General features: G+C 33.9%; 1 protein-coding gene across 2 annotated transcripts in view; it reads right to left on the bottom strand.

The window, feature by feature from the left end:
* CDH7 (cadherin 7) overlaps positions 1 to 27,857 on the bottom strand; it is a 137,228-nt gene that overhangs the window by 59,067 nt on the left and 50,304 nt on the right. For both annotated transcript variants that reach the window (XM_009434118.5, XM_001149161.6), the window contains exons 3-6: positions 21,202 to 21,496; positions 16,595 to 16,714; positions 8,621 to 8,788; positions 6,040 to 6,227 (exon numbers count right to left, since the gene is read on the bottom strand). In XM_009434118.5, coding sequence (XP_009432393.1) covers positions 6,040 to 6,227; positions 8,621 to 8,788; positions 16,595 to 16,714; positions 21,202 to 21,496 — 771 coding nt within the window. The remainder of the gene's footprint in view (positions 1 to 6,039; positions 6,228 to 8,620; positions 8,789 to 16,594; positions 16,715 to 21,201; positions 21,497 to 27,857) is intronic.

Raw genomic sequence — 27,857 nt, 5'->3', positions numbered from 1 at the left:
CGATCACTAAGCTTAGGATAATGTCAAAGGGAAAATAAACAGCCAAGAGCTATCATGACAGGAAGAGGCAAGGAAAAAAACTTAAAAATGACCTCAAGGCTAAGAAAGAATAAGAAAAGAAAGAGAGGAAAGAAAGAGGAAGAAAGAAAGAAAGAGAGAGAGAGAGAGAAGAAAAAGAAAGAAAGAGAAGGAAAAGAAAGGAAAGGAAAGGAAGAGAGAGAGAGAAAGACAGGAAAGAAGGAAGGGAAGGGAAGGAAAGGGAAGGGGGGAGGGAAGGAGAGAGGGAAGGAAGGAGAGAGAGAGGAAGGAAAGAAGGAAGGAAGGAAGGGAGGAAGGAAGGAAGGAAGGGAAGGAGGAAATGTATTTATAACCAGGAAAGTAATAACAATTTGAATAAATATTGATATTCATTGTAATACAGTCCTTTGAAAAGAAGTGAAAGACTTGAAATGAATTAAAGTTATCACAGGCACTTCCATGAATAAGTGTTCAAGAGAAATAAGCAAATATTTTAATTTTCTACTCATATTTTATTGAGCTGCACCTAAAATGCCTTACAATATGTATTATGTGTAATCCACTCTATTTGCAAAGCACTGTACATATATGTTCCTATTTACCAACAGCAGTTTTGTGAAGGAGCATTAAGAGCCCTCTCATTTACATTACCTCATCTGTTGCCCACATTCCCTTCCTCATTATCCTCCAAAGAAATTGCCCCGGTTCTTTCTGTATTTAGCAGGTTATCTCATAAGTGAAGTCTCTGCACAGGTGATTACCTCTGTGCCACTTTCTCTTGTCTACCTGAGAAAAACATTGTTATGAATCCACTATTCAACTTCTTCCCCAGGGCATGTTCAAATCTTTGAAAGCCCTGGTAGGACTGACCAGTTGGCTGACAGATGGGGCCTGAGCTCTCCTGGACACTTCTACAGAGCCTTGGATATTTATTCAATCCTTGTGGCCACAGCTAAGTCTATGAAAAAAATCAGAATATTTATGGAACTGGGACATCTACATTCCATGATTAGACCAGTTCCCATGATTGAATACACACACACACACACACACACACACTCCCTTCCTTGAAAAAAAATGCATCTTGCTGGTACAGGCGCTGTGCTTCTTCTGTTTATTGTTTAAAGGAAAAATAGGAGGGATTTTTTAGACTCAAAAGATGAGTATGGTAAGGGGGCACGAAAGCAGAGTGCAGGGGAGTCAACAGGCAGGGGGAGGTTTGAAGAACTGGAAAAAACTTTACGTTGCTTTCCAGGAATTACAAGTAGTTTAGTGACTGCTCTAGATTGTTGAGTGAAACTGAGGAACAGTGAAATACATATCTGGCAAATATGAGTCTGAAGCACCACAAGTTTTTTTTTTTTTTTTTTTTAATTTTACCTATTTCAAACAGCAACGTTTCAGATATCTCATCTTAATACACATGTATCCTATCCTGATGAGTTAATGATCATAAAAATTTGACAGACCAGGCGGGCGGATCACAAGTTCAGGAGATCGAGACCATCCTGGCTAACATGGTGAAACCCCGTCTCTACTAAAAATACACAAATTAGCCAGGAGTAGTGGCGGGCGCCTGTGGTCCCAGCTACTCAGGAGGATGAGGCAGGAGAATGGCGTGAACCCGGGAGGCAGAGCTTGCAGTGAGCCCAGATGATACCACTGAACTCCAGCCTGGGCGACAAAGCGAGACCCCATCTCAAAACAAAACAAAACAAAAACAAAAACAAAACAAAACAAAAATGACAGACCATACTGCTTAGGTTTATGCCTTCTGTTGCTATACATTATTTCACTTTTAGAATCTAATGGTTCTGTCTCAGAATGGTAAATATATTCTCCACATTAAGATAAAACTTAAAAATCAGATCTATTTTGCACATTAGAAAACTGAAAGCAAATTTAAGAGATCTCAATTCTAGGCATCCAATAGTTCTTTGAAGTTCATAGAAAGAGTTAGAATATGAACAATGTTTGAGGATAACAGGACAAACCCTGGATTATTCTGGAACCAAGTACAGGGTAAGAGGCATAGAAGCTACACATAAACTGTGAATTACATATTTCAATGAATTAATAAAATAATTGCTGAGAATAAGAAAATTATGAATTAATGGTAAATTTTCAACTAAAAACGAGATGAATATACAATTGACCCCTAAAAAACATAGGGGTTAGGAGAACCACCACCGACACAGCCAAAAATCTGTGTATAACTTTGGATCGCTCAAAACTTAACTACTAATATCCTACTGTTGACCAGAAGCCTTACTGATAACACAATTATTCTATTAACACATAAACAGTCTAATATCTTCATATATTTTAGGCATTTAATACATACCAATTTTTTCTCAAAATGTTCAAGATCTCTAGGCTACATAAGTCATCTGTGAGTATTTTCAGATTGTCACAAATTTCCAAAAAGAGTAATATATTTATAGAAAAAAATCCATATATAAGTGGACTCACTCAGTTAAAACTCATGGTTTTTAAGGATCAACTGTGTAACACTATAAGCAATTTTTGCAAGTGAAAAGAAAACCTTCGTAATTAGTAAGCTTAAACTGCAGTAAAACGCAAATGTATCATTTCCACTATTTTTAGTCAACTCTTACATAAATTATTTGTTTATGTTTGTTTATTCCAATACGGATGAGAAAGTAGGATTGTTTGGACACTGGAACATATTAACAGATAATAAAAATTTGTAAAATTTTTAAAAATTAGTTTGGAGGTGGAGGGAGCTTTGGAAATAAAAATTAAGCTCCTGTATACTAGTTAATTTTCCCACTATCTAGTATCTACTCAGAACTACGTGGAGAAGGAGGAGGGTAGGAAGAAAGAAAAAAGTAATGTTTGCTAAGCCTAAAGATTTTTAGCCTGAGGAAAACCGAGATTTTGTTTTCATTTATTTCCATGTTGATATTATCTGCACTGTATAAAAGCACCATAGGTATTTTTTAAACATCTTTATCTATTTCAAACAGCAAAATTTCAGATATCTCGTCTTAACACCCATGCATCCTATCATGATGAATTAATGAACATAAAAATTGCAGACCATACTGCTTAGGTTCATGCCATCTGTTGCTATACATCATTTTACTTTTAGAATCTAATGGTTTTGCCTCAATATGGTATATATATTCTCCACATTAAGATAAAATTTAAAAATCAGATCTACTTTGCACATTAGAAAACTGAAAGCAAGTTTGTGCAATCCCCTTTAAGAGTAATAAACTATGACTAACTTCTTAGTCTAAATTATTGTTCATATAAACAGTGTGTTTAGGCTCAAAATGATATGGAAAATCATGTTAGCATTCAACATCTGAACTGTCTACTGGCGTATTTAAAATCCCTGGATTTAACCTAAATGTTATTTTTTTGACCTTTGATAGCTAGATAGTCTGTTTGGTTCTCCATAGTAATTCAGGATGAACAAGAATTCTTTCGTTACATATTAAAATTTACCTTGGCTACTTATGACACAGAAGTAATATTATGAAATTTTTCACCACCATTGATTCTTAAGATTCTCCTGTACATTGTGTGTGCTTAATTTTTCCTAATCTTTGATGTTATATAACAAAACAAAGAATTAGACAAGTATTAATGTATTAGAAGTCATTTAAGAAAATAAAATTTAATTTTAGTTGCTAACAATCTCAACTAAAAATAATGGAGTTTTGACCTCATATTCAGTGAAAAAATTGTTAAAATACTTAGCTAACTTCTCATATAATGATTGATGAATAAATATTTAATAATAACTAATGATTGATTTTTATTAGATTCAAAGCATCATTCAGATTTCTGGGCAGAAGTAAGGAATCTCTAGTATCAAAACCAAAAATTCTATTAATCTAAATGTTTAAAAATTTGGCATCATTTTTAATCATAATTTATTAAATAGAATATTACGTTTTTTAATACCTTCAACAATACACGAACTTAAGAACTTCAACAATACACGAAATTTGAACCCACTGAAAACCATCTCTGTGACTTATTTCTGCATTTGTAAAATAATTTTGATCTCTAATAATAGTCAAAGTAGATTATACAGTGTTTTTAATGAGATTTTTTAAATGATATTTATTTCCATTTGGCCTTTGAATAACTCTTTTATATATTTAACAACATTTCAATTATAACAATAACTACTGAATGTTACATATTATTGAAAAAGCAGTGAAGGTAAGATTTAGAAATGATACTATTAACATTTTAACATTTTTCTTATAATCTGTTATTCTGCATAAATACAATTTTCATAAAATGTGAAAGACTTTGTAAAAGTTTGGATACTGCCTTTTAATAATTTTTGAATAAAAATTTTCCATATTCATTTGCAAAAACAACATCACCACATTACTACAATGATGGATGAAAATTCCTTAATATGATAATATAAATTTTTTACCATTTCTTCCATTGTTCAATATTTTATAATGTTTCTATATTTTCAGGGTCCTAATAATAGCTTCATGAGATTGTTGAGAAAATAAAATGAAGCCTTTAAGTTACTCAAAAAGAAAAGCCTGACAGATATTGATACCTATAAGAATAATAACAATTTGTGATGTTTTTCTATTGTTATAAGTTAGAATCAAACTTCTCCTTGCAATTTTTTAATGAGTTTTATGCTTTTAGATGACATAATTTTTAATCTAGGTTTTTTTGTCTCTTTTTCTAGCAATTTTCTAAAATTTCCAGAAATGATATTATAAAATTAGAAAACAAGTTTTACTTTTCCCTTACTAAATCAAATATTTTATATTAAATTTAGAATTTTCAAAGATTCATGCTGCCTTCATTATAGTATATAAAATATAGGTATTTGTTCAATAAAAACTTTCAATTTGCATTAAAAATTCTTGAATGTGAACAGATTGATTTCAGATGACTCTTTGAAATCTTTGAGCAACATTGTACCTTACTGAATTCCTTTTAATTTAGGCAACAAAACAAAACATTTTACCAACAGTTGTCCTACTCTAGTTATTAAAACTTTTATACACAGATTGTCACCAGCTTAGCTAAAACAGCAGCTGTCCACTGGAAATAATTGCAGAAATGTTTTTCTCATTGGCCTGAAATCAAACATGTTTTCCTATAACAAATAAAATATCACTTTTTTTATTGATATGTGCTAATTGTTGAAAAGCATTAATTACAACGTTATACATTGGATTTTCATACTGACAAAAAATTTCATATCTTAGGGGTCAAGATATTGATATATTTTTAATGTTTCAAATAGTTGATAAACTAAGACTATGTTTTGAAATAATAGCTTTTGAGTTATTATTTTTGATTAAATATCTGTAAAAAGTCATGTCTCTAAATTGAAAAGAGAGTAAAGAGTCCATTTTCTCCCATAACTGTGTTGAGAGCTAATTTAAATATATTATGGAAAATAATCTTTAGTTTGGGCTGTACTGACTTTCTGTCTCTTTCACACTCGCTCTGTAGAAAGTAAGATAGGTTTTACAACTTTTCATGCTCCTCTTGTACGAAATATGCAAGTCTTCCAATTACTATAAATTTTAAATGGCAATAATTGGTAATGTAGCAAGTCTTCAACATTTTGGTTTCTACTTGAAATCATACTATTTTCATTTATGGAGAAAATAATAGCATCTGTTGTTTGCATACACAGGCTTTTGGTTGATTTTAGGGTTTCATTAGTGGAATAGTCAAGGCAGAAACATATTCATCTCTCCAAATAGGTCTTTAAAACAGCACATTGCCATTGCCAGTTTGCTTTATTTTTATAGTGCTATAGATAACGGCTGTGAGTTTCTTAAAGAATAGAATTGATGGGTGTTATTACAAATGTAACTCAAGGTTCCCTAAGAGTCTGACACCTAAAAATAAATGCATAGCTTATCTTACTAAAATTAAAATAGTAATGGTCCCATATGGCCAATCGGTTTGTCTAGTACATTATCCCATCAAACAGAAAGGACTTCTCAGTAATCTGTGATAAAAGATAAATAAAGAAAACATTACCTTCTGTATAGTAATGATTCCTTCCTGGGTTTCTTTGTCAACAGAAATCTTAAAAATGCCCAAACCATCACCATCCACAATCTTGTACTCCATTTCAGCATTAGCTCCAATATCTGCATCAGCAGCTTTAATTCTGGCCACAACTGAGGCTACAGGTAATGATTCTGGGACGTTATATTGATAAGACCCTGTGAAATTCAAAGCAAGAAATGAACACGTTACACCAAACTAACCAATAAAAATTTAACTATTGGGTTATTTTGGCATCATCGTAGCACAACTTCTTCTTATTTTTTAATAAAATATATGCTAAGGTAATGGAAAACAAAAGATGAGTTTCATAGAGCCTTAAGAGGTATGATGGGAATGATTAGTTAATAATCACTGTGATAGCAGAAATAGATGGTGAGGAAAAGCAAGAGAAGAATCTCTAATTCCTGTATTTCTGGCAGTGAGAAATATCCTACACTGAAAAATAAAAATAAATTTAAAATAATTATAATTGATATACAATTAGTAAATGTAATTCAATATGATAATTACAATAATGTGTAAAATACTAAGAAATAAAAATAGAATACATTGGCCTTGAAATGGGCAAATACAAGCCTAAATCATTTTCATAACTTAATGTTGGAATTTACTTAGCATTTTTACCAAGAGAGTTTCAGAAAACTGGGTAAGAAAACTGGATAAGAAAGGATAAGAATGATTTGTGTGGGTTGTATGTAGAACTGATTTGGGCCACAATGGTCTGGGAGCCTAGACAATATTAGTTGAACAGAAAAAAGAAAAAAGTGAAAGAGAAAAAAATAACTTCTAAAATTTTTGGTTTAACTTTTGTAATAACTCCTCTTCACCATCCCTCAAACTAAAGAAAAAGTTTGGGGGCAGATGAAGAAATACATGAACTACATCACTCAGAAATGACGAAACACCGCAGCACGCTATATTCCTTCATTATTTTTTCTCTAATTATTTACTTTTTCCTGCCTCCTGCATCTACTTCTGTTTCCTTTGGTTGTTACATTGTGGTGCATTTGTCCTGTCTTGTGAAGGGATAAGAAAGGATTCTCTCTGAGAAGAATATAGAAAGGAAAATGTGTCTGTATTATGGAAAGATGTATCAGACTGAGACTTGCTTGCAATTTTCTAGACTTTGTGAATAGTTACTGTTTGTTTTCTAAATGATTATAACATATGCTATTACTTTTGAGTGACCCCTTTCACATATCTCAAAGTGTCCTTCATAAAATTCCAAAATGTCAGGGTTAAACTAGTGATTCAACGGTAGAGAAAAATCCCAGCAAAAATGAATAACAATGATATATCCCTGGCTTTTTTCACTTTAATAAGTTTGAAGGGATCTATAATGGCCTAGAAAACCTGTATCCTACTAAAATTCTACATAATTTTGTCAGTCTAGGCTTAAACAAAAGGAAAGCAGTTCATTTCATTATGAGCCCAAGATAATTGCATTATTACATTTTTTAATTCTAAAGGTCCCTCCTTCTCCATGATAAGCCATCAAGATCACAATTAAGAATAGGCTTATCGAAAGAAAATAATGCTAAACCTGGGGTCACTTTTTTATATTACCAGGAGATACCATTTCTTGTATAATAATATAAATATTAAAAATATGTAAGATAAAGAGGAAAATTTTAAAGAAGCAGTCATTGAAGGAAAAAACAGTGACACTTGTATTTGCTCAGAAAGGTTCCTTTTTTGATATGATTCACTTCTAAATTCTGTTGGTAGGGAGTTTAGTTCCCCATTTCTACTGGAAAAGCATTTTAGAGACATTGTACAGACATTATGGTCTGTACAATCTCTTTATTTTCTTGAGTGTTCTAAAGAAATAACACATACACTTAGGGAAAAAAAGGGAACTAAAAAGAGAGTGAGATGAAACGTTTTTTACAAACAGCACACCTCTACCTAGAGAATTTTTTTTTCTTTTTTCTTGGTTAAGTTAAAAGCCCCTTTGGTCAAATAAGTGGAATTGAGGGCATTTGGTTTTCTAGTTCTTTAGATTGGTTTTTAAAACACTGAATGTTTGCACAAGAAAGACATGGGGGAACTGCTAAAGGAGTGTTCAGTGTGTATAAACTGGCTTTAAAAAGTGTGAAATGATAAAATGAAAACGTTTATTACTCTTTTAATTTTCAAAAATAAATCAATATTTTAGTGCACAGAATGAATAAAATGTATTTGAATATTATTAATTGGCAACAACTTTATAATTTACAAAATATAAAAAGAGTAATTCTTAGAAAAAAGACTAAGACATAAACACAATTAATAATTGTCTAGTATTCAAAATGTGAATGAAAGAAAAATCTTACTATATTTAAGATAGAAGTAATGCAAATATATGATGGCTTCTATTTCTTCTCAATACCCTTATAATCCATATTCCTGAATCAAAATTATGTCTCTAATAAAATGCAAATTTGGGAGAATGAGGTAAGATAATTATTTGCTTTAGAAATATTTGAAAAAGAGTCATTTTAAAGATGTATTTTATAGGCTGTCAGGGAAAGTTATTGCACTTGTATCATTTAAGAAAACAACTTACTTCGAGGAAAGCGAGGTGGATTATCGTTGACATCAGTTAGGGTCACAGTGACTGATGTAGTTCCTGACAGTCCTCCATTTTGACCAACCATATCCTTTGCCTGAATAACAAGCAAATACTGGTCTTTAGCCTCTCTATCCATGTTTGGAAGGGCAGTCTTGATGACTCCTGTAAAATTTCAAATCCCAGTAAAACTCATCATGAATCACTGCATTTAAACTAACAAAGAATACTGATACAAGTAGTAAGTCCCTCTTGAGTTGCTGCCTTTTGTTGTTTTGTTTACTTTAAATAATTTTACTGTGTATTAAAGACCAAAGAAATATGATAGTTTTACACAATGTTACAAAACAGAGAAATCATTATTAACGTGGTTTTCTCAATACTGAATAAAGAGGATTATCTTTAGGTTTCATGGAAAAGTGGTTAAGGAAATAACAATTTATAAATAAATAAAATGGCCTTTTACCTAGAATAATGACAGTCACCTGTACAAGTACGCAGCAATGAACTTGTCTTTTTCTTCCATCTCAACAACTTACAAAAATGCATAACCACTTATTATCAGTTTTCAAGTTAAATAATATTTCTACTATCTGTAGCAACAATATTTTTGTTTAAATCTGAGCACACTAGCTCTCAAACACAAACACACACATACATCAGCAACAGATCTATATTTTCGGCATTCAAATTACACTTACTTGAAAAGTCCAGGTTGCTTATTTATTTTTTGACATTACTCATTTATTCTAATACACTAACTGTAGTTGGATGCTATTGTCATGGCAATCCAGGCTCACTTTAAGTAACACCTTCAATGAATCCTTATGTGTGTCTACATATTTTATAATTGATCTTTGAAATATTATAATAAAAATGAAAAAAATATATACAAATTAGGTCCAGGTGGTATCTAATATATAGATATTCTTCTCAGAGCCATAATGATTTTATGGATTTTTCATGTTTGCTTTTCAATACTTCTATTAACTTTAATTTACAACAAAGCAAATATTGACTTCCCTAATACTGTCACCAAACATAAACAATCTTTGTGTGAGAGTTCTGGGACATATCTCCACCTTTTTCTTTTCTTGTTTTTTGTTTGTTTGTTTGTTATTTTTTGCTGTTACTTCTTTATTTCTGTAACCCCATTTTTAAAAATTGAGCATTGCTTATTTTGAACATGACCAACACATATTTCATTTATATGAAAAAATATGAACAAAATGAGTTATTTGTAGAAAAGAAGTCCCAATTATTTCTTATTTTTTTTTAAATTTGACTCATCTCTCATTTTTCCTTCTAATATCAGTATGTGTGTTATCATCTGTGCACATTTATTGTGATGCAGAGAAGTCTATAACCCCTCAACTAATCAGTAAAGGAAACACTGCATCCTCATCCTCTCATGGGTTTGCTTTGTGGAATTATTTTTGAAAGGAAATATAGCATCGTTAAGATAGAAGTCTGGTAGTCAAAGTTTCTCACTTATTTTTCACACATCTAATTGTCTCTTTATAAGTGAGCCTATAAATAACACCTTTCCAAGGCAGAAATCATCACAAAGTTTGCAAATCAATGCAGGTAGGAAAGGTAATTTCCAAATTCCTCAACTATTGAATGTATTTTTGACAAGAATAATATAATTGGGAAAAGTTGATTTGAAAGAAGAACACCCACTAATAATAGATTTCTACTTGTATGGCATTTGCTCACTTTTACTTTTAAGTAAAAACTGTCTAAATTTGGAAAAGCATTCTCATATACTGGATTTCATTTGTGTTTTGTCATGTATTATATAATTGTGTATATAAATACACACACAAAGAGAAAATTGTTAATATCATATGACTGAACTAGTAAAGTCTAGTCTTGACCAATTGGATACCTATAACTCTGTGAGACTTTCATGCTTAATAATAATCAGTAATTGTTTAAGTCACTTAGGCTTAGCAAAAAAAAAAAAATCTATCTATGGGCTCTTTGAAAAAGACACTGGCTCATATTTTAGGCTTTGTGAATAATAATTTTTCTATAGCTATATCATCTGATACCATAACTCAGAACTTTTCATTTATTTATAATCCATGTTCACAAAAAGCATTGTGCATGTAAAACATAAACTTATATTGCTATTGTTCAAAAGCTGTTTTTAAGTATAGGAAAAAAATCTGATGATCTAATATCCTATCAGCCTCAGATGATTTTTTTAAAGCATATTCTGCTACTATTGAATCTTCTTAAAAATTTGGTATATGTACCTCATGTAACAGACGATAGCCATTTCTGAAATCTTTCGCACTTTAGGGAAGCAAAGGAACACGGGTTCTGCATACTCAGGCTTCGAATTACCCTCAGGAGTCTAGACAACCACCTGAGCCCAAGGATTAATAATCAGGGGCTGGGGAGATTCACGCTGTGAGGGCTCAACCCTTTAGGATTGTTCTCACTAAAACTAAATAAACGTTTTTGGATATCACTTTGACTGGACTACCATTCCAAGGGGAATCTCAATATTGCAAAACCAGCTTTCTCAGGGATCCTGTTAACTGAGGAAGTACCTTCTCACAGTAACCAGGATCTGGGTCATCTGCACTTCCAACTCCCAAAGCCCTTCATGATCCTCACTCTCTCCATTACAGCCTTTTTTGTCTGTAGCTATTCTAAGAATTCTAAAACCATACAATGAGACATTAAAGATACTGGTTTCCTTACAGCTTCTATGGACTTAATAATATATATCAAGAGGTAAGTGATATCAAACAGGCAAGCCCACAAATTGGGACTTAGTCCAGGAGGTTCTTGGCTTTGCCCGAGAAAGAATTCAAGGGTAATCCAGTGGTTTTGGACAGCAACTTTTATTAAATGGTACTGCTCTTTGTGGAGCAGTGTGAACTCACAGGCAGCATGCCCGAACTCTGCAATCTATGGTCTCTTGGCAAATTTATTTATACTTATGTAAACCCAATTTCAATTACATGCAAATCGAGGAGTGGGTCAATGCAGATTGAGGGGTAGATTATTTTGAAATTTCTAGGAAAGAGGGCAGTAACTTCCAGGTCATTGCAACGGAGACAGGTGGTAACTTCCAAGTTGTTGCCATAGTATTTATAAACTGTCATGGCACTGGTGGAAGTGTCTTATGCCAATGAGCAATGAGGGCAGCTAGGGATCGCTTATGTCGACATCTGCTGGTTCCTACCAGTTTTTTCACTTTATCCTGTCTGGACCAGATCCTGTTTTGGTCAACAAGGTTGTGACCAGAAAATCAGTCCTGCTGGTCTCTCCTACCTCATAAGGACCATGAATGAACTAAAGCCATTTGGTATGGCCATCACCAAAATGGAGCAGCCAATGAAGAGAGCACTGTTGAAACATGGACAGGAGAATCATGCACCAGCAAAAAAATCATTTAAAATACATGTAGTTTGGCTGTTGGCTTTGCTTTTGTTTTAACAGAACTAATTGGATATCATGTTAGCTCTCTTGGTAACTCCTTTAAAGATAATTATTTCTGTGTGATTATTCCCTAGTGAATGAGAATAATAGATATAACTGGTAATGAACTGAATAGGTATTTATGTAATCAGTTTCTGTCAATATGTATTCTTAGTACTTAAAATATCTCAGTGATACTTGTGACCAGTATTAGCTTATTCTGTTTTACATTATATCAATGAGTGTTATGTTACATGATGTTTAGAAATATAGTACATATTCAGGAAGAAAATTCCAATATGATGTTTTGCTATTAAAGACACGATTGAATATTTTAATGCAATATGATCACCTGTTATGTTATAGGTGAGAAGTACTCCCCCATGCACATTCTGACTGGATAACAATGATCACTTTTGTAAACTTATTCTAGTCCTAAGTGCCACCTTCTTTCCCTTGAAGAGCTCCTGTTGGAGCAATTCACCAATTGTAATAAACCCAATTAATTCTGTAACATATTGATAACCATTGAAATTAAAAAAGAAAAAACTCAAAACCTTATAGCATACAAAGTTAACTAAAAGTAAATTAGAAATGAAATGGAGAATGCGATGTATAGACATTCTTAGGTGTGTGTATCTTTGAGACTTGAATTGCATTGTGAAAATAAATATACCGCTTCATATTTAAAAAATACTCTATTATGAGTACAATTTGTAACACAAGACATTGTGAAGTCTTGAGTTACATATTTGTAGAATTTTAGAGATGAATACAGATTGGGTCAAGCAACACTCTTTCCTGCAAATGTAGACACTGATGCATGAGGAAATAGATCCCGAACAAAGAAGTTTCAAATTAAAAAAAATACTCATGATGCTTGAAAGTTAAATTTCAAAGGAACTTAGAAACTGAAATGAGCACAAATGTTTCAGGCTTGCTTTCTATTTTTAAAAATATCCTTTGATGATAATAGTTTAAATACTGCAATGCAAATTATAAATGAATTTCATATAATAGGCAATAAAATCAAGTATGGCACTTTTATTACAGACATTTATCAGTAAATCAAATATGAAAGAAATACACAGCCCTGGCTATACAGAAACTATATTACTGATTAGCTGAGAAAACTCTTGGGAGGGGGAACCTATTTATAAAACAAAATCACAAAAGTTTTTGGATGCTCATTTTGTTTTACACTTAAGATAAAAATCTGCTAATGAGTTTCTATTTCTTTCTAAATTTTGTGCCTAAGCTCTGTATTATATGGCTTGTCTATCTCTAGTGTAGATATGAGAGAGCTATAAAAAGACAGAGAAGAACCAACAACAGTGAAGTAGTAAAGTTGGAAGCTTCTGGAACATCAAAGAATTCCAGTGCTGGCAGCAAATGAAGAGTCATTGAGGAGGGGATTCTTTTTGCAACCTGTGGGGGATGTTCTCAGCAAGCTTTCAAAAGAGACAGCACTCTTGCATAGAATGAGAACCAGGCGTGTGGGAAGGGTGTAGTTGGAAGGGGTCACTTGTTATGACAATACCTCTTACATAAAATTATGATGTAATAGGTATGCATACAACATATAATGCAGCCACCACGTAGTCATATTTCTTATGTCTAAAAAAGAACTCCTAAATGACAAATGATGTTTAACACTCAATCCATTTTCCAGAGCTTGCTTCATGGCTAGATGACCTGTGCCGTCATTCCGACCCTGTACTCAGTTTAAAGCTTTGCTGATGATGTATTTAAATCCTTAATCATTTAAGAACAAAAGACCTGCATGTTCAGTTTAAGCTACGAATTAGGTAGCCAGTCCTCCCATATATCACACAGATCCAAAAAAGGTATCTGTTTGCTTGCAGGTTACAAGATAAACAGATACACCTTAGAATACTCCTAAGTATGTTTAATGGAATAAATGTAATGTCCATAATCTCCTAGTAAATTTGGGACATTATGAAATTAGGTGGTGAGAAGTTTCAAGGGAATGTTGCTTCACCTTGTTTCCAGTGTCATGCTACCTTGCTTGTTAAAGTCAACTGTCAACACTGGGTTTTGCAACTACTCACATTCTAGGTTGGGGGAAGGAGAAATTGACGCAGAAAATATAGTTACCCATTGGTCATTCAGCCTGTAAACAGTGCTATAGATGAAATTTGTGCTCTGAGATTTTAGTCATGTTATTTTCTTAGAAATTGAGAAGAAATTTATAAAAATGCACCTAATAGTGATGGCCTGTGCCTATGGTTATGCAATTTTTATTTAGCATAATTTCAACATTTTTCCTGTCAAAATTTTACTTTCTTCCCAAAAAACCCTTAGATTTAAAGGAGAAATAATGTTATTTCTCACATATAAATGAATCACACAGACATCAGGAAAGGAACACTAACAAGACTAACTGAACCTTGATTTATAATTCCCCATGCCCTTTAGGTCTGAACACTTTCCATTTCAGTCAGAAAAACATGTAATTTATTTTTTCTCACAAGTAACATACTCTACATATTATAAATTAGCAGAGAGGACAAAGATGCTCAGAATGTCTCTGCATTCATGACCATGTAAAAAGAAGTTCCAGCGATTACCATAATTACAGCATTAAAAAAAAATAACTAAACTAAACTTTCCTCTTCTCTTGTAACACACAATCCTTTCAACTCTGAAATTAAAATCAGGTTTGAAGTATTAATAATGTAATCCTAAGACATATACCATTGTCTAGTTGATCAACCGGTATGGCTTTATCTCCATAGGGTTATAGGGAAATCCTGTTATTTTGCAGCAAAGCCAAAATCACAAGCCAATCATTAGCAGCAGCAAAATATTTTATCCTTGGACTTAATACATGCTATTTTTGGACAAGTTATATCAGGCAGGAGTGTATGATTGTGAGCAAATTGTCAGAAACTTGTCAATGTCTTTTTAGGTTGCCAAGAGTAGGCATAGAAGGGAAGAGGTGGGTGTTTGAATTTAGGTTTCTCAGATCTATCATTCAGTCAAACAGAAGCACGCTTTCCACATTCACAGGATTCATATCATAAATCAAATACTTTCATTTACTTCTCCTTTAATACTTGCTTAATCATGACTGCTTCTTCCTTTGTAGACTTTCCATGTGGTTTCCAAGCCCTATCACTACACTGGTGTAAAATATGCATTCCATCTCTATGAAAGCTCTAATGAATGAGCTAAGGTTGAATTTACTTCTCTGTTCATGCACATTACAACGGTCATTCTCAAAAGGTGTTCAAAACATTTATCCCCACAGTGATTTGAGAATAAATTAATATTGCCCTTTTGGTAAATATGGAAAACAGGATCAATGGCATTAAAATATTCATTTAGGATTACAGGTACTGATGACTATTCATAATCATAAATGTATATATTTGAATAATTCTAACTCCATGATAAAGGCAAAATTATTTTTAAAAAGAGAAAACGTGTGATCTCATTGTTCAATTCCCACCTATGCGTGAGAATATGCGGTGTTTGGTTTTTTGTTCTTGCGATAGTTTACTGAGAATGATGGTTTCCAATTTCATCCATGTCCCCACAAAGGACATGGGGAATATCACACTCTGGGGACTGTGGTGGGGAGGGGGGAGGGGGGAGGGATAGCATTGGGAGATATACCTAATGCTAGATGACGAGTTAGTGGGTGCAGCGCACCAGCATGGCACATGTATACATATGTAACTAACCTGCACAATGTGCACATGTACCCTGAAATTTAAAGTATAATTAAAAAAAAAAAAGAGAAAACGTGGATTTTCACAGTGATTTAAAAAATCAGTGACACACACCCGCTAATATTCGCACCCACCTGCCCTTCCCTACACACACAGGACCAGAAAAACTGAATACATTAAAATATCAATTAATAACCAAGATAACAATGTCCCATGTTATAGTCTTAATGTAAACAGTTTCAGCTTACATAAAAGCAAAACAGAACAAACCAACTACATATTCTATCCATACCACTTTTCAACTCAGTAAAAATTGTTCCCCCAAATTAAAAAAATATATATATTTAGTTTAGTTTTTGATTTGGCAGATCATCACCCTAATTGTTATGTTTCAACTAATTTCCCTGAGAAAAATAACATCTGGAAGAATAAACTGAAAGTACTACCTATTATATTACATGGCAGAGAGGTTTCTACTTGAGATATAAAGATTACCATGTATAATTTCCCATGTGAATGAAAACACAGAACAAAACACAGGTAAAGCTCTGAGGTAAAGAATCGAAATTTTCTTAAGCATTCAGGAGATAGAAGCTGAAATACTTTTGAATATATAGCATTATTTTTAACTTTGTTAAGATACTGATGAATAAAATAAAATATTTTTAAAAGGTGATAAATCCTCAATAATATCATGCTTACCAAAGTAGACATATTGAGAGAAGCATAATAAAATGGTATGTTATTAGTGTCAACTATATTTAGAAATAATATTAATTCTAAGCAGCAAACAAATGATGACTTTACAAGAATGTCACATTTCAATTTTTACCTGTCTTTGGCTCCACTGAGAAGTACGGCTGTCCTTGCAGAATACTGTAGACCACTCTGGCACTGTTGCCATATGTAGGATCATCAGCATCCGTCGCTGTCACTTGTACCACTGAGGTCCCTAGATGCCAATCCCAAAACCACTTAATTAAAAACGTCCAAATACCACAAAACAAAAAACGTACAAAATGTTACTGATTCCACATTAAGCTTATTTGAAAATTTTCATTTATCTTTTTCAAGACACATAAAAAAATGGATACAGTATTTTTTTAAGTAAACCAGCCCCAAAGAGATCATAAATATTAATAAAACTCCTGAAATGTTTAAGGGATAAGAAAATATTCTGGCAAAAAAAAAATACCATCGATGATGCACATTAGGCTGGGATATACTCTGAATTGGATGGGACTGAAACTTTAGGTGTCTCATCCATTGGGCTCAGGTAATATATTTTCATCAAGAGCAGCTTCTATAAGACTCAATCACTGTCTAGAAAGCAGCAAGACAACAGCATCTTGGACACTCAAGTAATTGCAGGTATACAACTGTCATAGTTAAGAAGATCCAGATAGAAATCAACATGTTATTAATTGACAAAGAATATTTGATGCACCTAACTGTATATTAGGTGGCTACCCTATCTCCTTGGGATTTTTTTTTAAATTTTCTCTGCCAATTGATCTAAAAACAAAACAGGAAATGAAAATTTAAACCAAACCCCTTGTAAAAGAGGAAAGCCATGGAAACTTTAAAAATTGCATCAATAGTTTTTTCTTTGTTATATGATGAAATGTTATATTCTTTCTTCATTTACTATATATTCACACATTCAATATGGAAAGCATTTCTTCTGATCTGTTTTTCTTTTTTTCCATTTGGAATGTAATCTTTAAAATATTAGAGAGACTCATGTTTACTTAGTTTATATATTTAGTTATATACTATTATTGAGTAAATATGCTATCTTTTAAATATGGAACAAGCCCCTTTCTTTATGTGTTATTTAAGGTCCTAGTTTGTTACAAATAATTTCCTGAATACAACATTTTAAAGCTAACATATTTTTAGATTGATTTCTATGTAAATATCTCTTTCAAAATGACTTAAGCAAGTCATTAATGCCCATTTTGCTATAAATCCACTTTATTTTCTATATATATTTCATTGCCAATTCCATTTTCTTTAAAATTACGTGGAAATTATGAAAGTTAAGTGTACAGCACTATTCTTTAAATCCTGAAGTTTTTATTTTATTTTATTTTATATTTTGAGACGGAGTTTTGCTCTTCTTGCCCAGGCTAGAGTGCAATGGCACAATCTTGGCTCACCGTAACCTCCACCTTGCAGGTTCAAGTGATTCTCCTGCCTCAGCCTCCTGAGTAGCTGGGATTACAGGCATGCGCCACCATGCCCAGCTAATTTTGTATTTTTAATAGAGACAGGGTTTCTCCATGTTGGTCAGGCTGGTCTCGAACTCCTGACCTCAGATGATCTGCCCACCTTGGCCTCCCAAAGTGCTGGGATTCCAGGCGTGAGCCACCACACCCAGCCTGAAGTTTTGTATTTTATGGACTTAGATGATTGTGCCCTGTGGATGTCTGGTGGGGACAAGATGGTAAATAATGCGTATTTTAAATCTTTTTAAGAATTAAATTTTGAATATTCAAAAAGTTGTAATAAATTACATTGATGTTCTCTCTTTCCTCTATATGTATCATCTTTACAATATTTATTTTGGTAATATGCCTAAGCATTATTTTCCAACTTCATTTTAAAAGAAAGCAAACAATTTTAAACCAAATAATAAAAACTAAACTTCAGTAAGTTTGTCTGTGTACAATAACACATTTTTTTCTGAAAAGTTCATTATCTCATTTAACACATATAGACACACACACCAGATACACACACATATTCACAAATAAATTTAAGCTTTCCACGCCTGTCTATGTTCTTCTGGCAATAAATAAAGTATCCTAAAGGCTTACTAGTGTGTTTAAAATTTTATGATTAGCTAACATCCAATAAAAAATGATCCTTGAATATTAAACACTGAAAGCTTGCATGGTCTATATCATACTATTTGATGACTATTTTACTTGGTTAGACTTAAGCACTTTGATTAACTATAGTGTTTGATAAACTGTAAGCCCATACAACGTATGTTATGTAGTTTAGGTATTCCATGTTCTATGTCCCAATTTTTATATTAAGTTAGTGGTCTGAATTGGTGTTAAGTACACCCTGAAGACATCAGAAAATAATTCTCTAAGAAAATTCCAAACCCATTTGAATCAGCCAAGTATATAACTTAAATATAAATTATTTAAGCACTGTGATATGGGCCAGGTACACACCTGTAATCCCAGCACTTTGGGAGGCTGAGTCGGGCAGATCACAAGGTCAAGAGATCGAGACCATCCTGGCCAACATGGTGAAACCCTATTTCTAGTAAAAATACAAAAATTAGCTGGGAGTGGTGGTGCGCACCTGTAGTCCCAGCTACTCGGGAGGCTGAGGCAGGAGAATTGCTTGAACCCGGGAGGTGGAGGTTGCAGTAGGCCAAGATTACACCACTGCACTCCAGCCTGTCAACAGAGCGAGACTCCATCTCGCAAAAAAAAAGAAAAGAACAGAAAAGAAAAGGTACTGTGATATGAAACAGCATGACTATTGTGCACACTTAAATAATATAATTTATTTAACTTATATATTATTCAAGTGTGCATAATATTCATGCTGTTTCATGTCAGAGTACCATCAAAATCAAAACAACAGTGCACTATTAGCTTCTAAAACAAAAAGTTCACATATCTATATTCTATGTAGGAAAAGAAAACCTTAGCAAGCCAATGAAGAACAACCAAAATGTCCATGAGACCTGGGAGTATGAAGTTGAATTGAATTGCTCAAATACATCTCAAAAATTCCTGTTTTACTAAACGTTACTAATTTGGGGAGGAAAATGTGCCCTTTCTTTTTTCTAAAATCTTGTAACAGTTACTGTTGCTGCTGCTCTTGTTGGTAAGCAAGAGCAGCAGGAAGCACTTGGAAGGTGTGGACGGTAGTGAGGAAGTGTGAATACACCTGTTTGGTCACAGAAAGGCTAGCAATGCTTACGTATGTGCTAATTATAGTAAGATCGTGCCACTGTGGTTCAAATTCTTCCTGGCCACAAGCATTGATTCTTCTGTCTCCTTGTCATTTGGTATTTCTCTAGCAGCTAGAGCCATGGTGGTAACCCAAATAATTTCCCTCTCTCTTCTAATAGGAACAGAAATTTAGGGCCACTAAACTGTGATCCCCTTAAGAGCACACATGATACACATCTTTGCAACCCCACTCCTCAGTGTCGTAGGTATGTTGAGTGCATGACTGGATGAATGAAATGACCTTTTTTTTCTTTTTAATAAATCATATTGGTTAACATACCCATGTGTTAAAATACAAGTTCCATTATTATTTTAAATAAACTCTCTATTTCAATATTAAAAACAGCAGGAAATAAATATATAATAATCAACCCATCTCTCATCCAGTCTAATAACTTTGTATTTTTTTATAAGATTTCCTATGCTTAAATTACATACTGGCTGTAAACTATTCCAAAAGTACTTGAATAAATGAAATTTAAAAGAGAATTTCTATTATTCGATATAAACACTAGAAATGCTTTACTAGGTATCTTTCTAGTAATGGTGCAATGACAAAAGGCCTTGAATAAAAAAGCCTTCATGTTTTAAATATATATCTCCAAATGGGTATCTCCTTACCGTTGTTATAAATTCACTATAAATTTCCATGCATTTAAGTTTTTGGAGAAATTTTTTAAAATTAGCGGTGGCATGGACACACGGCAGGGAACAACACACACTGGGGCCTGCTGGAGGGTTGGGGGTAGGAGGAAGAGCATCAGGAAGAGTAGCTTAGTGATGCTGGGCTTAATACTTAGGTGATGGGATAATCTATGCAGCAAACCACCATGGCACACGTTTACCTATCTAACCTGCACATCCTGCACATGTATCCCTGATCTTAAAATTTTAAAATAATCAGTGGTGGCATGTGGATGGCCATTTGTAGGTTCAAGCATACTCATTACAATTAAACAGAACAGCCAATCCAAATATTAATCCAAATATTAGCCTGGATAGCCATTGATGGCCTTCTTGATACATTGGCCATAGAGAGATGTTTAGAACAATGAATCAATATCTTAATATCATGGAAAGAAAAGTAAAAGATCATCACTGGCCTGTGTCTGGAAGAATTCTGTTTGTTAACTTCTGAGGCATCACTGTAATCATTTAAAAATATAAATAAATATCAAGTTGAAAAAATGTAAGATTGAAGTAATTTCCTGAAAACACTGAAATAGCTGTATAAAAACAATTTCCTAACATTCCATACAAATAAATTAATAAGTTAAGTTAATGGATACTGGCCGCCAACATGTCTCAAATGTTCCCCTCACCCTAACTGACAATCAATACACACATACTAGTAAGGTTGTTTTTTTTTTCAGTACTTAATGATGATTTAATTTTAAATACAAATCTCCCCAAATCAGCCACAAGCTACAAAAGCAGAGTGTTCTTTACTTACCCACGGGAGACATTTCAGGAACTCCTGCCGTGTATGGGCCATCCAAAAATTTGGGTTCATTGTCGTTGATATCCTGAATTTTGATGACAAACTCCGACTCGGGCTCCACGGGTTTGTTGGTGAGCCTGTCCAGCGCTTGAGCTCGGAGCGTGTAGTAGGCCTGCTCCTCACGATCCAGTCTCTTGGTGGCATGAATATCCCCAGTGTTCTCATCAATAATGAAAATGGAACTTGCCCCTTCGCCTGACAAGATGTATTTGATGGAACCATCTCCTTTATCAACATCAGAGTGAAGCTGGTGAAAAATTCATGTGAGATGAGATTAACTTACAAGAGAGTCAGTGATATGGAGATATGTAAAAATAATTCTTATGTCAGGCAGGAGTACATGAAATTTTATTGTTCTTGGAAAGATAAGCTGAACGCTCATTGTGCACAGCAGAAAGGCTATTAGAATGTGTCAGCTTGTACATGTGAGCAAGACAATTTCATTTCTTCCTGTAAACAGCCTCATTTCCAAAGGTATTTTATATCAGTCCCAAAGTTGGGAACTGGTTGTAGTGTTATTTTGTATTTGATCTGTCCTTGCCAGTTTTAGCCATCTTCTTTGAACAGAGCAGGCATCCAGTAAACATGTATAATGGGGTGATTTGATCTACTCCAAGCAAAGAAACTTTCTATAGAACATTTGTAAATCTAGTTCCAATATACCATTTAATATGCTTAGAAACCCCCATATTATTTAAGGGTGCCCTTCTCTCCCTCCTCCCTGCCCTGTCCCCACCCACACTCTGTGATTAACGAGTGTGGCTGGATGTCCAGTCTCTAAATCTGTCTCCAAATCCTGTTCTGTATTTTAAAAACTGGAGCTGAAAAAAATGACACTGCTCTCTCAAGCAGGAATTTTAAATCAATACATGCATGGGACTTCAACTAAAACCTTTGTTGAAATACCCAGAACTGCATTGGATTGCATGATCAAGCACAGCATCAGCAGCAGGGCAGCACCTCTCGATTTGCATTTCACATCTGGAACTGTCCCTGCTGTATGTCAGAACATAATGTTGAACAGAGGAACCTCAGGAAACTCACACGTAATTACACATTTCCCTGAACTTCATAACCTGACAAACGCGCTACTCAATCCGTCATTTCAACAATCTTTCACCCCCTATAACTGCCATCATTCTGCACTTTGGTTAATATGAATGTAAAAACCCAATTTACCAAAGAGTAAAGCTTTTCACTGCCCTTAAGAACTATGTTTGCATTTTTTAAAAGACAAGGTGCTAAAGATATATAACATATGAAAAAAAAACACCAAGGAAAGTATGGACGCAGTACATTTTCATCCTTCCCTGTAGCTGTTGAGGACATTGCTTTTTGTACCTTGAATTTCTGTAAGTGATTCTTTCCCTGCACTGTAACGGCTATGTTTATCCTCTGCTTCCAAGTACTTGAATACCTGATTTATCTTTTGGTTTCTGTAGGACTAAATAATACAAAAAGTACATTTCTGGCACAAGTTATAATTTAACCTTTTTCAGTGTGAATTATCTAGTGGATCCTAAGCCATATGTTTATTCAGTGTAGGGAAAAGGTGTGTTCTTCAACTATTGTGAATTATTTAACTGTCTTAAGTCATTTTTAGGGTTACTATTATATATGTATCTCCCTCTAATTTATAATACAAAGGGTGAAATATGAGAATTATTACAGTTTTAATTATTAAGAACTTCCTAGATGTCAGTCACTATGCTTAACATTCTTTTGTTAAAAACAAAACAAAGCAAAAACTTTTATTTTAGGTTTGGAGGTACATGTGAAGGTTTGTTACATGGGTAGAGCATTATTTACATAGTAATTCATTCAATATTCACATCTGCCCTTAATCCTACTAACAGATGAGGAAACTGAGGTAAAGAAAGGCTAAGAACTTTGCCTGAAGTGGCCTGGCCAACTCTCTGGCAGATCCAGGATTATAAAAGCTGGCAGGCTGGTCTAAAGCCCACATCCCCACTCCCTATAATGAGATCCAGGCTCCAGGATAGGAATTGTTGCCCTGTGTGCTAGGGTCTTCAAGAGCTGATGCAAAGGGGAACTTGAGGAAAGAAGGGACTATGCAACCAACCCCACCTGATCACCCCCCAAATCTTCAAGAAGCTCAGTGCTTCTAGTGGTTTCCATGTGTGCATTTTATGACTTATGAGAAGGGTTCCTTCTTGCCATTACATAACAGTAAACTCCACCACACTCAGCAGCACATAGCAAAAGACTTGACTCCCAAGACAAATGCAGATGATGGATGAAAATAAGTTGTTTTTAAGCTTCCAGTCCCCGGGCCGCTTAAACGCTCAGTGCTGCTCTCCTAATGCTCCCTCACCCTCATCTGTGCTCCTATGGGGCGGCACCTGGTAGCAACTTATCTACACGTTACTGCTGACAGTGGCGTGCAATGTTAGAAGAACATCCAGAAGATCACAAGAAATATCAATTATATACATGGGTCATGTCTTTAATCAAAGCTTTTTTACACTGAAATCACATTAACGACTTTCATTTACAGAACAAGCTCTTATGATTCATTTACCTAATTCCCACCAACTGATCACTGTTTTCCTGGCATGGTGCTACAATGTCCCTGTGGTATTCCAAGTACGAGAAACAAAATAAATTTATTTTCAAGAAAAATCACACAGTAAGCCCTGACTGTGAACTTCAACCTGAGCTCTGATGCTGCGTTTTATTAAACATTACGGGGTTGTCAGTTGTTCTCCATTACTGACAGCATCAGAACTTAAAAGTAAAAGTTTCATACTGCTTGCTTCTCCAATCATTCAACAATCAAATCCTTTCTCTTCTATTACCTACCCATGCCCCAGCCGTGCCCCACCCCACCCCCACGCACACATCCTGTTTCAGAAGTCCTAAACTTTACTATTCTTCCCATCGCTGACAATTCTCTCCCAGCTGGTACCATCACTAGGCTGCTAACCACTGCCAAAATTCACAAGCAGAAAATTGCTTGGAGTCTAAACTCAGTGTCTTTGCAAAGTTACTGTAAGCATCTGTGGTTAAAATTGACCAACTTTGAATTGTTAAAACGGGTACATAATTATCTGAGGCATTCAGACATTTAATCTGTGAGACTTTGTGCATTATACTAATCCTAACAGGTGGAGTGAAATCCACACTCTTAGTAAAAAACTCCTCTCTCCTTGATGAAAAAGAATGCTCAGCAAAGAAGAGAAATGTTGCCAAGTGTAGAAATAGCAAATCACGTTCTTAGGTTGACAAGTGTCTCTGTACGCACGTGCACACTCACAGACACACACACACACACACATGCATGGACACCTTTGAGAATAACTATTACAACCTGAACAGAAAAATGTTATTCTCCACTGTGAAAACCTTTGAACAAGAAAAAAACTAACTATGATCCTATAAAATGGTAAATAAGTACATACACAAAATAAACGCAACCAAAGACAAGTATTTGTGCTCTATTTGGGGGCAGAATAGGAATCACCTAGGTCTATTGTACTCACAGATACCCTTGCAAATGTGAACCTGAGATTAGCCTAAACAATAACAAAAAAAAATCTCTATTAATAAGCTGACAAAACTTACGTTTACTGCCTGGGTTCCTAAATCCTTTTCAAAGTATTTGTTTTGACTTCGAAGTAACTATTTAAAGATTTTTTTTTTCAAATGAGCACAAAAAGTGAGAGGCATAGAATCCTTAGTTGAATCTAGCTCATGATAAGGCAAAAAATAAGCTGAGGAGGAGGTGCAATTATGTAAATCCTGTGTCATTATGTCAGCATCATGTATTAATATGTAAGAAATATCAGTCAGACTCTCATAAACTACATAGACCATGAATGCAAATCACACTTTACATGTATCCTAAAATATATTTCCGAATAATCTATTAATGTTCCATCAGGCCCTGCTTGATAGAGCACTCTCCACCATGAGTCTATTGTATCTGAGCCCTTTTTCATTCATTCTGAATCACAATCCTAGTTTAGAATCTTCAAACCTTTCACTTGGGCTATTGCAAAACACCTCATTTTTTTTTAATTTTAATAACTCACATTGTCTAGCCTGTCATAATCAAATTATTTCCTCTAAAACATATATTAAATTATATCACACCCCTCATTAAACGTTTTTGTCCACAAGAGTATCTTTATCAATAAGTGCTGAAAGATAACACTGAGATACCGTAATATCTCATATTTGCACAACAATGTTAGCCTGAAGGACTTTCATGATGGATCGGCCCCTGGGCATGGCCCGGAGCTTCCCGATGGTCCAGCCAATTGTGGCTGTTTATTCCAGGAAGCATCTATTGCTATGTTCATGCTCATTTTAGAGCCTATGGAAAGTACATCTTTGCTGAGAATTCAACCCTTTTGAAGTTATTTCAAAGTGAATGGAACATTTACTTGGCTGACTCTTGATCCTCCTTCTTTGGCCTTTTCAGCATGCTCACCAAATATATTTAATTGCTTCCCACAGTCTATGGATTTAACCGAAAATTCTAGGCATGAGTCCCAATCTGACTCCATACTATCTCCCAGGCCTTGTTTTCCCACATCTCACAGTGTAGTCTATGGTCCAAGCATGCTGGACTAGTTCTCACTGCCTGAGCATAAGCAAGCATTTCCATGCTTCCCAACACACCCACTCACAGACATCCAATTCAGCTCGATGCAAATTCCCTTTTCCTGAAGTCTTACAACTGTCTTGTTTATTTTCTGTAGTTTCTTGTTTCAATTTCTATGACAGAATTCATTTAATTCTGCTTTATGTTGAAAATCTGGTTATTTTTATATCCAACTTCAATTTATAAACTCCTTTAGAACTAAGTTCTTTTTATCACTATGTTCTACATTCTTAATAAAGTCTGTTGTATTAAATTTGGTAAATTTATAATCCACTTTGAAAAACAGCAGTATTTGTTTTATTTCAATTTCTGTCCATTTAAGTTTTAATAGCTTTTTAAAGAAAAAAAATAAAACAAAACAAAAAACATCCTGTATCTCTGGTTTGTTCTCCATAATCCTCTGAACCACTTAGATGGAGTTCAGATGCCTTGCTTTGTTGCTCATGGTAACACTTAGTGTGTGATTTTGTACTTTCACACTTACATGTTTATGTTCCCCAGGAGACAGAGCCCTGGTAGAAACAGGCATCTTTCTTACTCCTGTTTCCTCAGCTTTTATACAGTAGTTCTCTCTCCCTTTTTCACTCTCTCTCATAAATACACACACACACACACACACACGTGTGTTAAGGGAGGGTTGAAACGTGCTTGCATGTCCTTGGGTGCCAGAATCTCCATTACCTTCATTAAATTTTTACCCTCCTTATTTTTAAATTAAAGATTGTAGAGCCCAAAACTAAAAGAGCAATGCACTGCTATTCTGGTGATCTTTTTACATCTATATAACCAGACTAAGCATGATATGAACTACCTGGTCTACCACTTTCAATCCATCTGCTTAAATAAAAGTCTGAAAATGGCAAATATCCTCAATTTAGGAGATAAAGGTAAAAACAATCAATTCAATATATTAACCAACTTTTCTTTCCTCTAGTACTTCTTAAACTCTGCTTGTTATTTGATCTTACTGATGATCTTATCTTTACTTCTTAAAGCTTAGCCCTGTAAAATGGAGATAAATATATTCACACTTGAACTTGCATAATTGTGACCACCACTTGAGATGATACAGTGGAATAGGATTCATAAAGGTAAATTGTTATAATGTTAGAGTTGCACTTTTTGATGTCTTTGCCTTTGAAAAAAAATACTAAATTTTCATGCCACAAAAAGACCATCTATAAACATAAGGTGAAATTTTATGAAAGAGATAATATGTATTGTGAAAGCTTTAACACTAATAAACGAAACTAAAACCTCTGTGATGCTCACTGACTTATTGACAATAAGGATGACAATAATTGCAGCTTTGTATTAAAGTTTTCCTTATAATGAACGTTGGAATAAGAAAAAATACACTGTAATATAAATAAAACTTATACTGCTATTGCATTTGTGTCAACAAATGAAGTAATGATGGCAAAGTAAAAAGTGTGTGTGTTTTTTTTTTTTTACCACTGATTTACTTATTCTAGATTCCTCACTTTTAAAGAATAAAAGTGTATTCCAGATTATTAGAACCCATACAGGGTAATTTTATTAAAATTTTACAAGGTTAAAATTTTAAGTATAGAAGGTAGATTTAAACAATGATTGGCAGAAGTAAAAATGCCTGAATATACATATTATAAACAAGTTTTCTATTATGTCTTTTAATAAATATTTTCCACATACCACTGTATATATTGCAATTATCAAGCTGTTGAATAAATGTTACAGATGAAAACAAATGTATGAGTCATTTCTTTCTGGTTGAAGTATTCCTAATTTATAATTATTACTGTGGTTCAAGGTAATGGAACACAATTCACTTATAAAGCATCTCTAATGAAGACGTGTGGTTTAAGAAGATATTAATTGTTTTACAAACAAGAATAAAGGAAAGAGACATAATTCAGGAAGTGCATAGGTAATGGTAATATTGCCCTAAATATAATTTCTTTTATTAAGTAACAAATGAAAAGAAAAAATACTACTC

This window comes from Pan troglodytes, chromosome 17 (genome assembly GCF_028858775.2).
Source record: "Pan troglodytes isolate AG18354 chromosome 17, NHGRI_mPanTro3-v2.0_pri, whole genome shotgun sequence".
Classification (NCBI taxonomy): domain Eukaryota; kingdom Metazoa; phylum Chordata; class Mammalia; order Primates; family Hominidae; genus Pan; species Pan troglodytes.
Note: the sequence above shows the minus strand (reverse complement) of the source record. Positions and strands in the feature narration are given on the sequence as shown.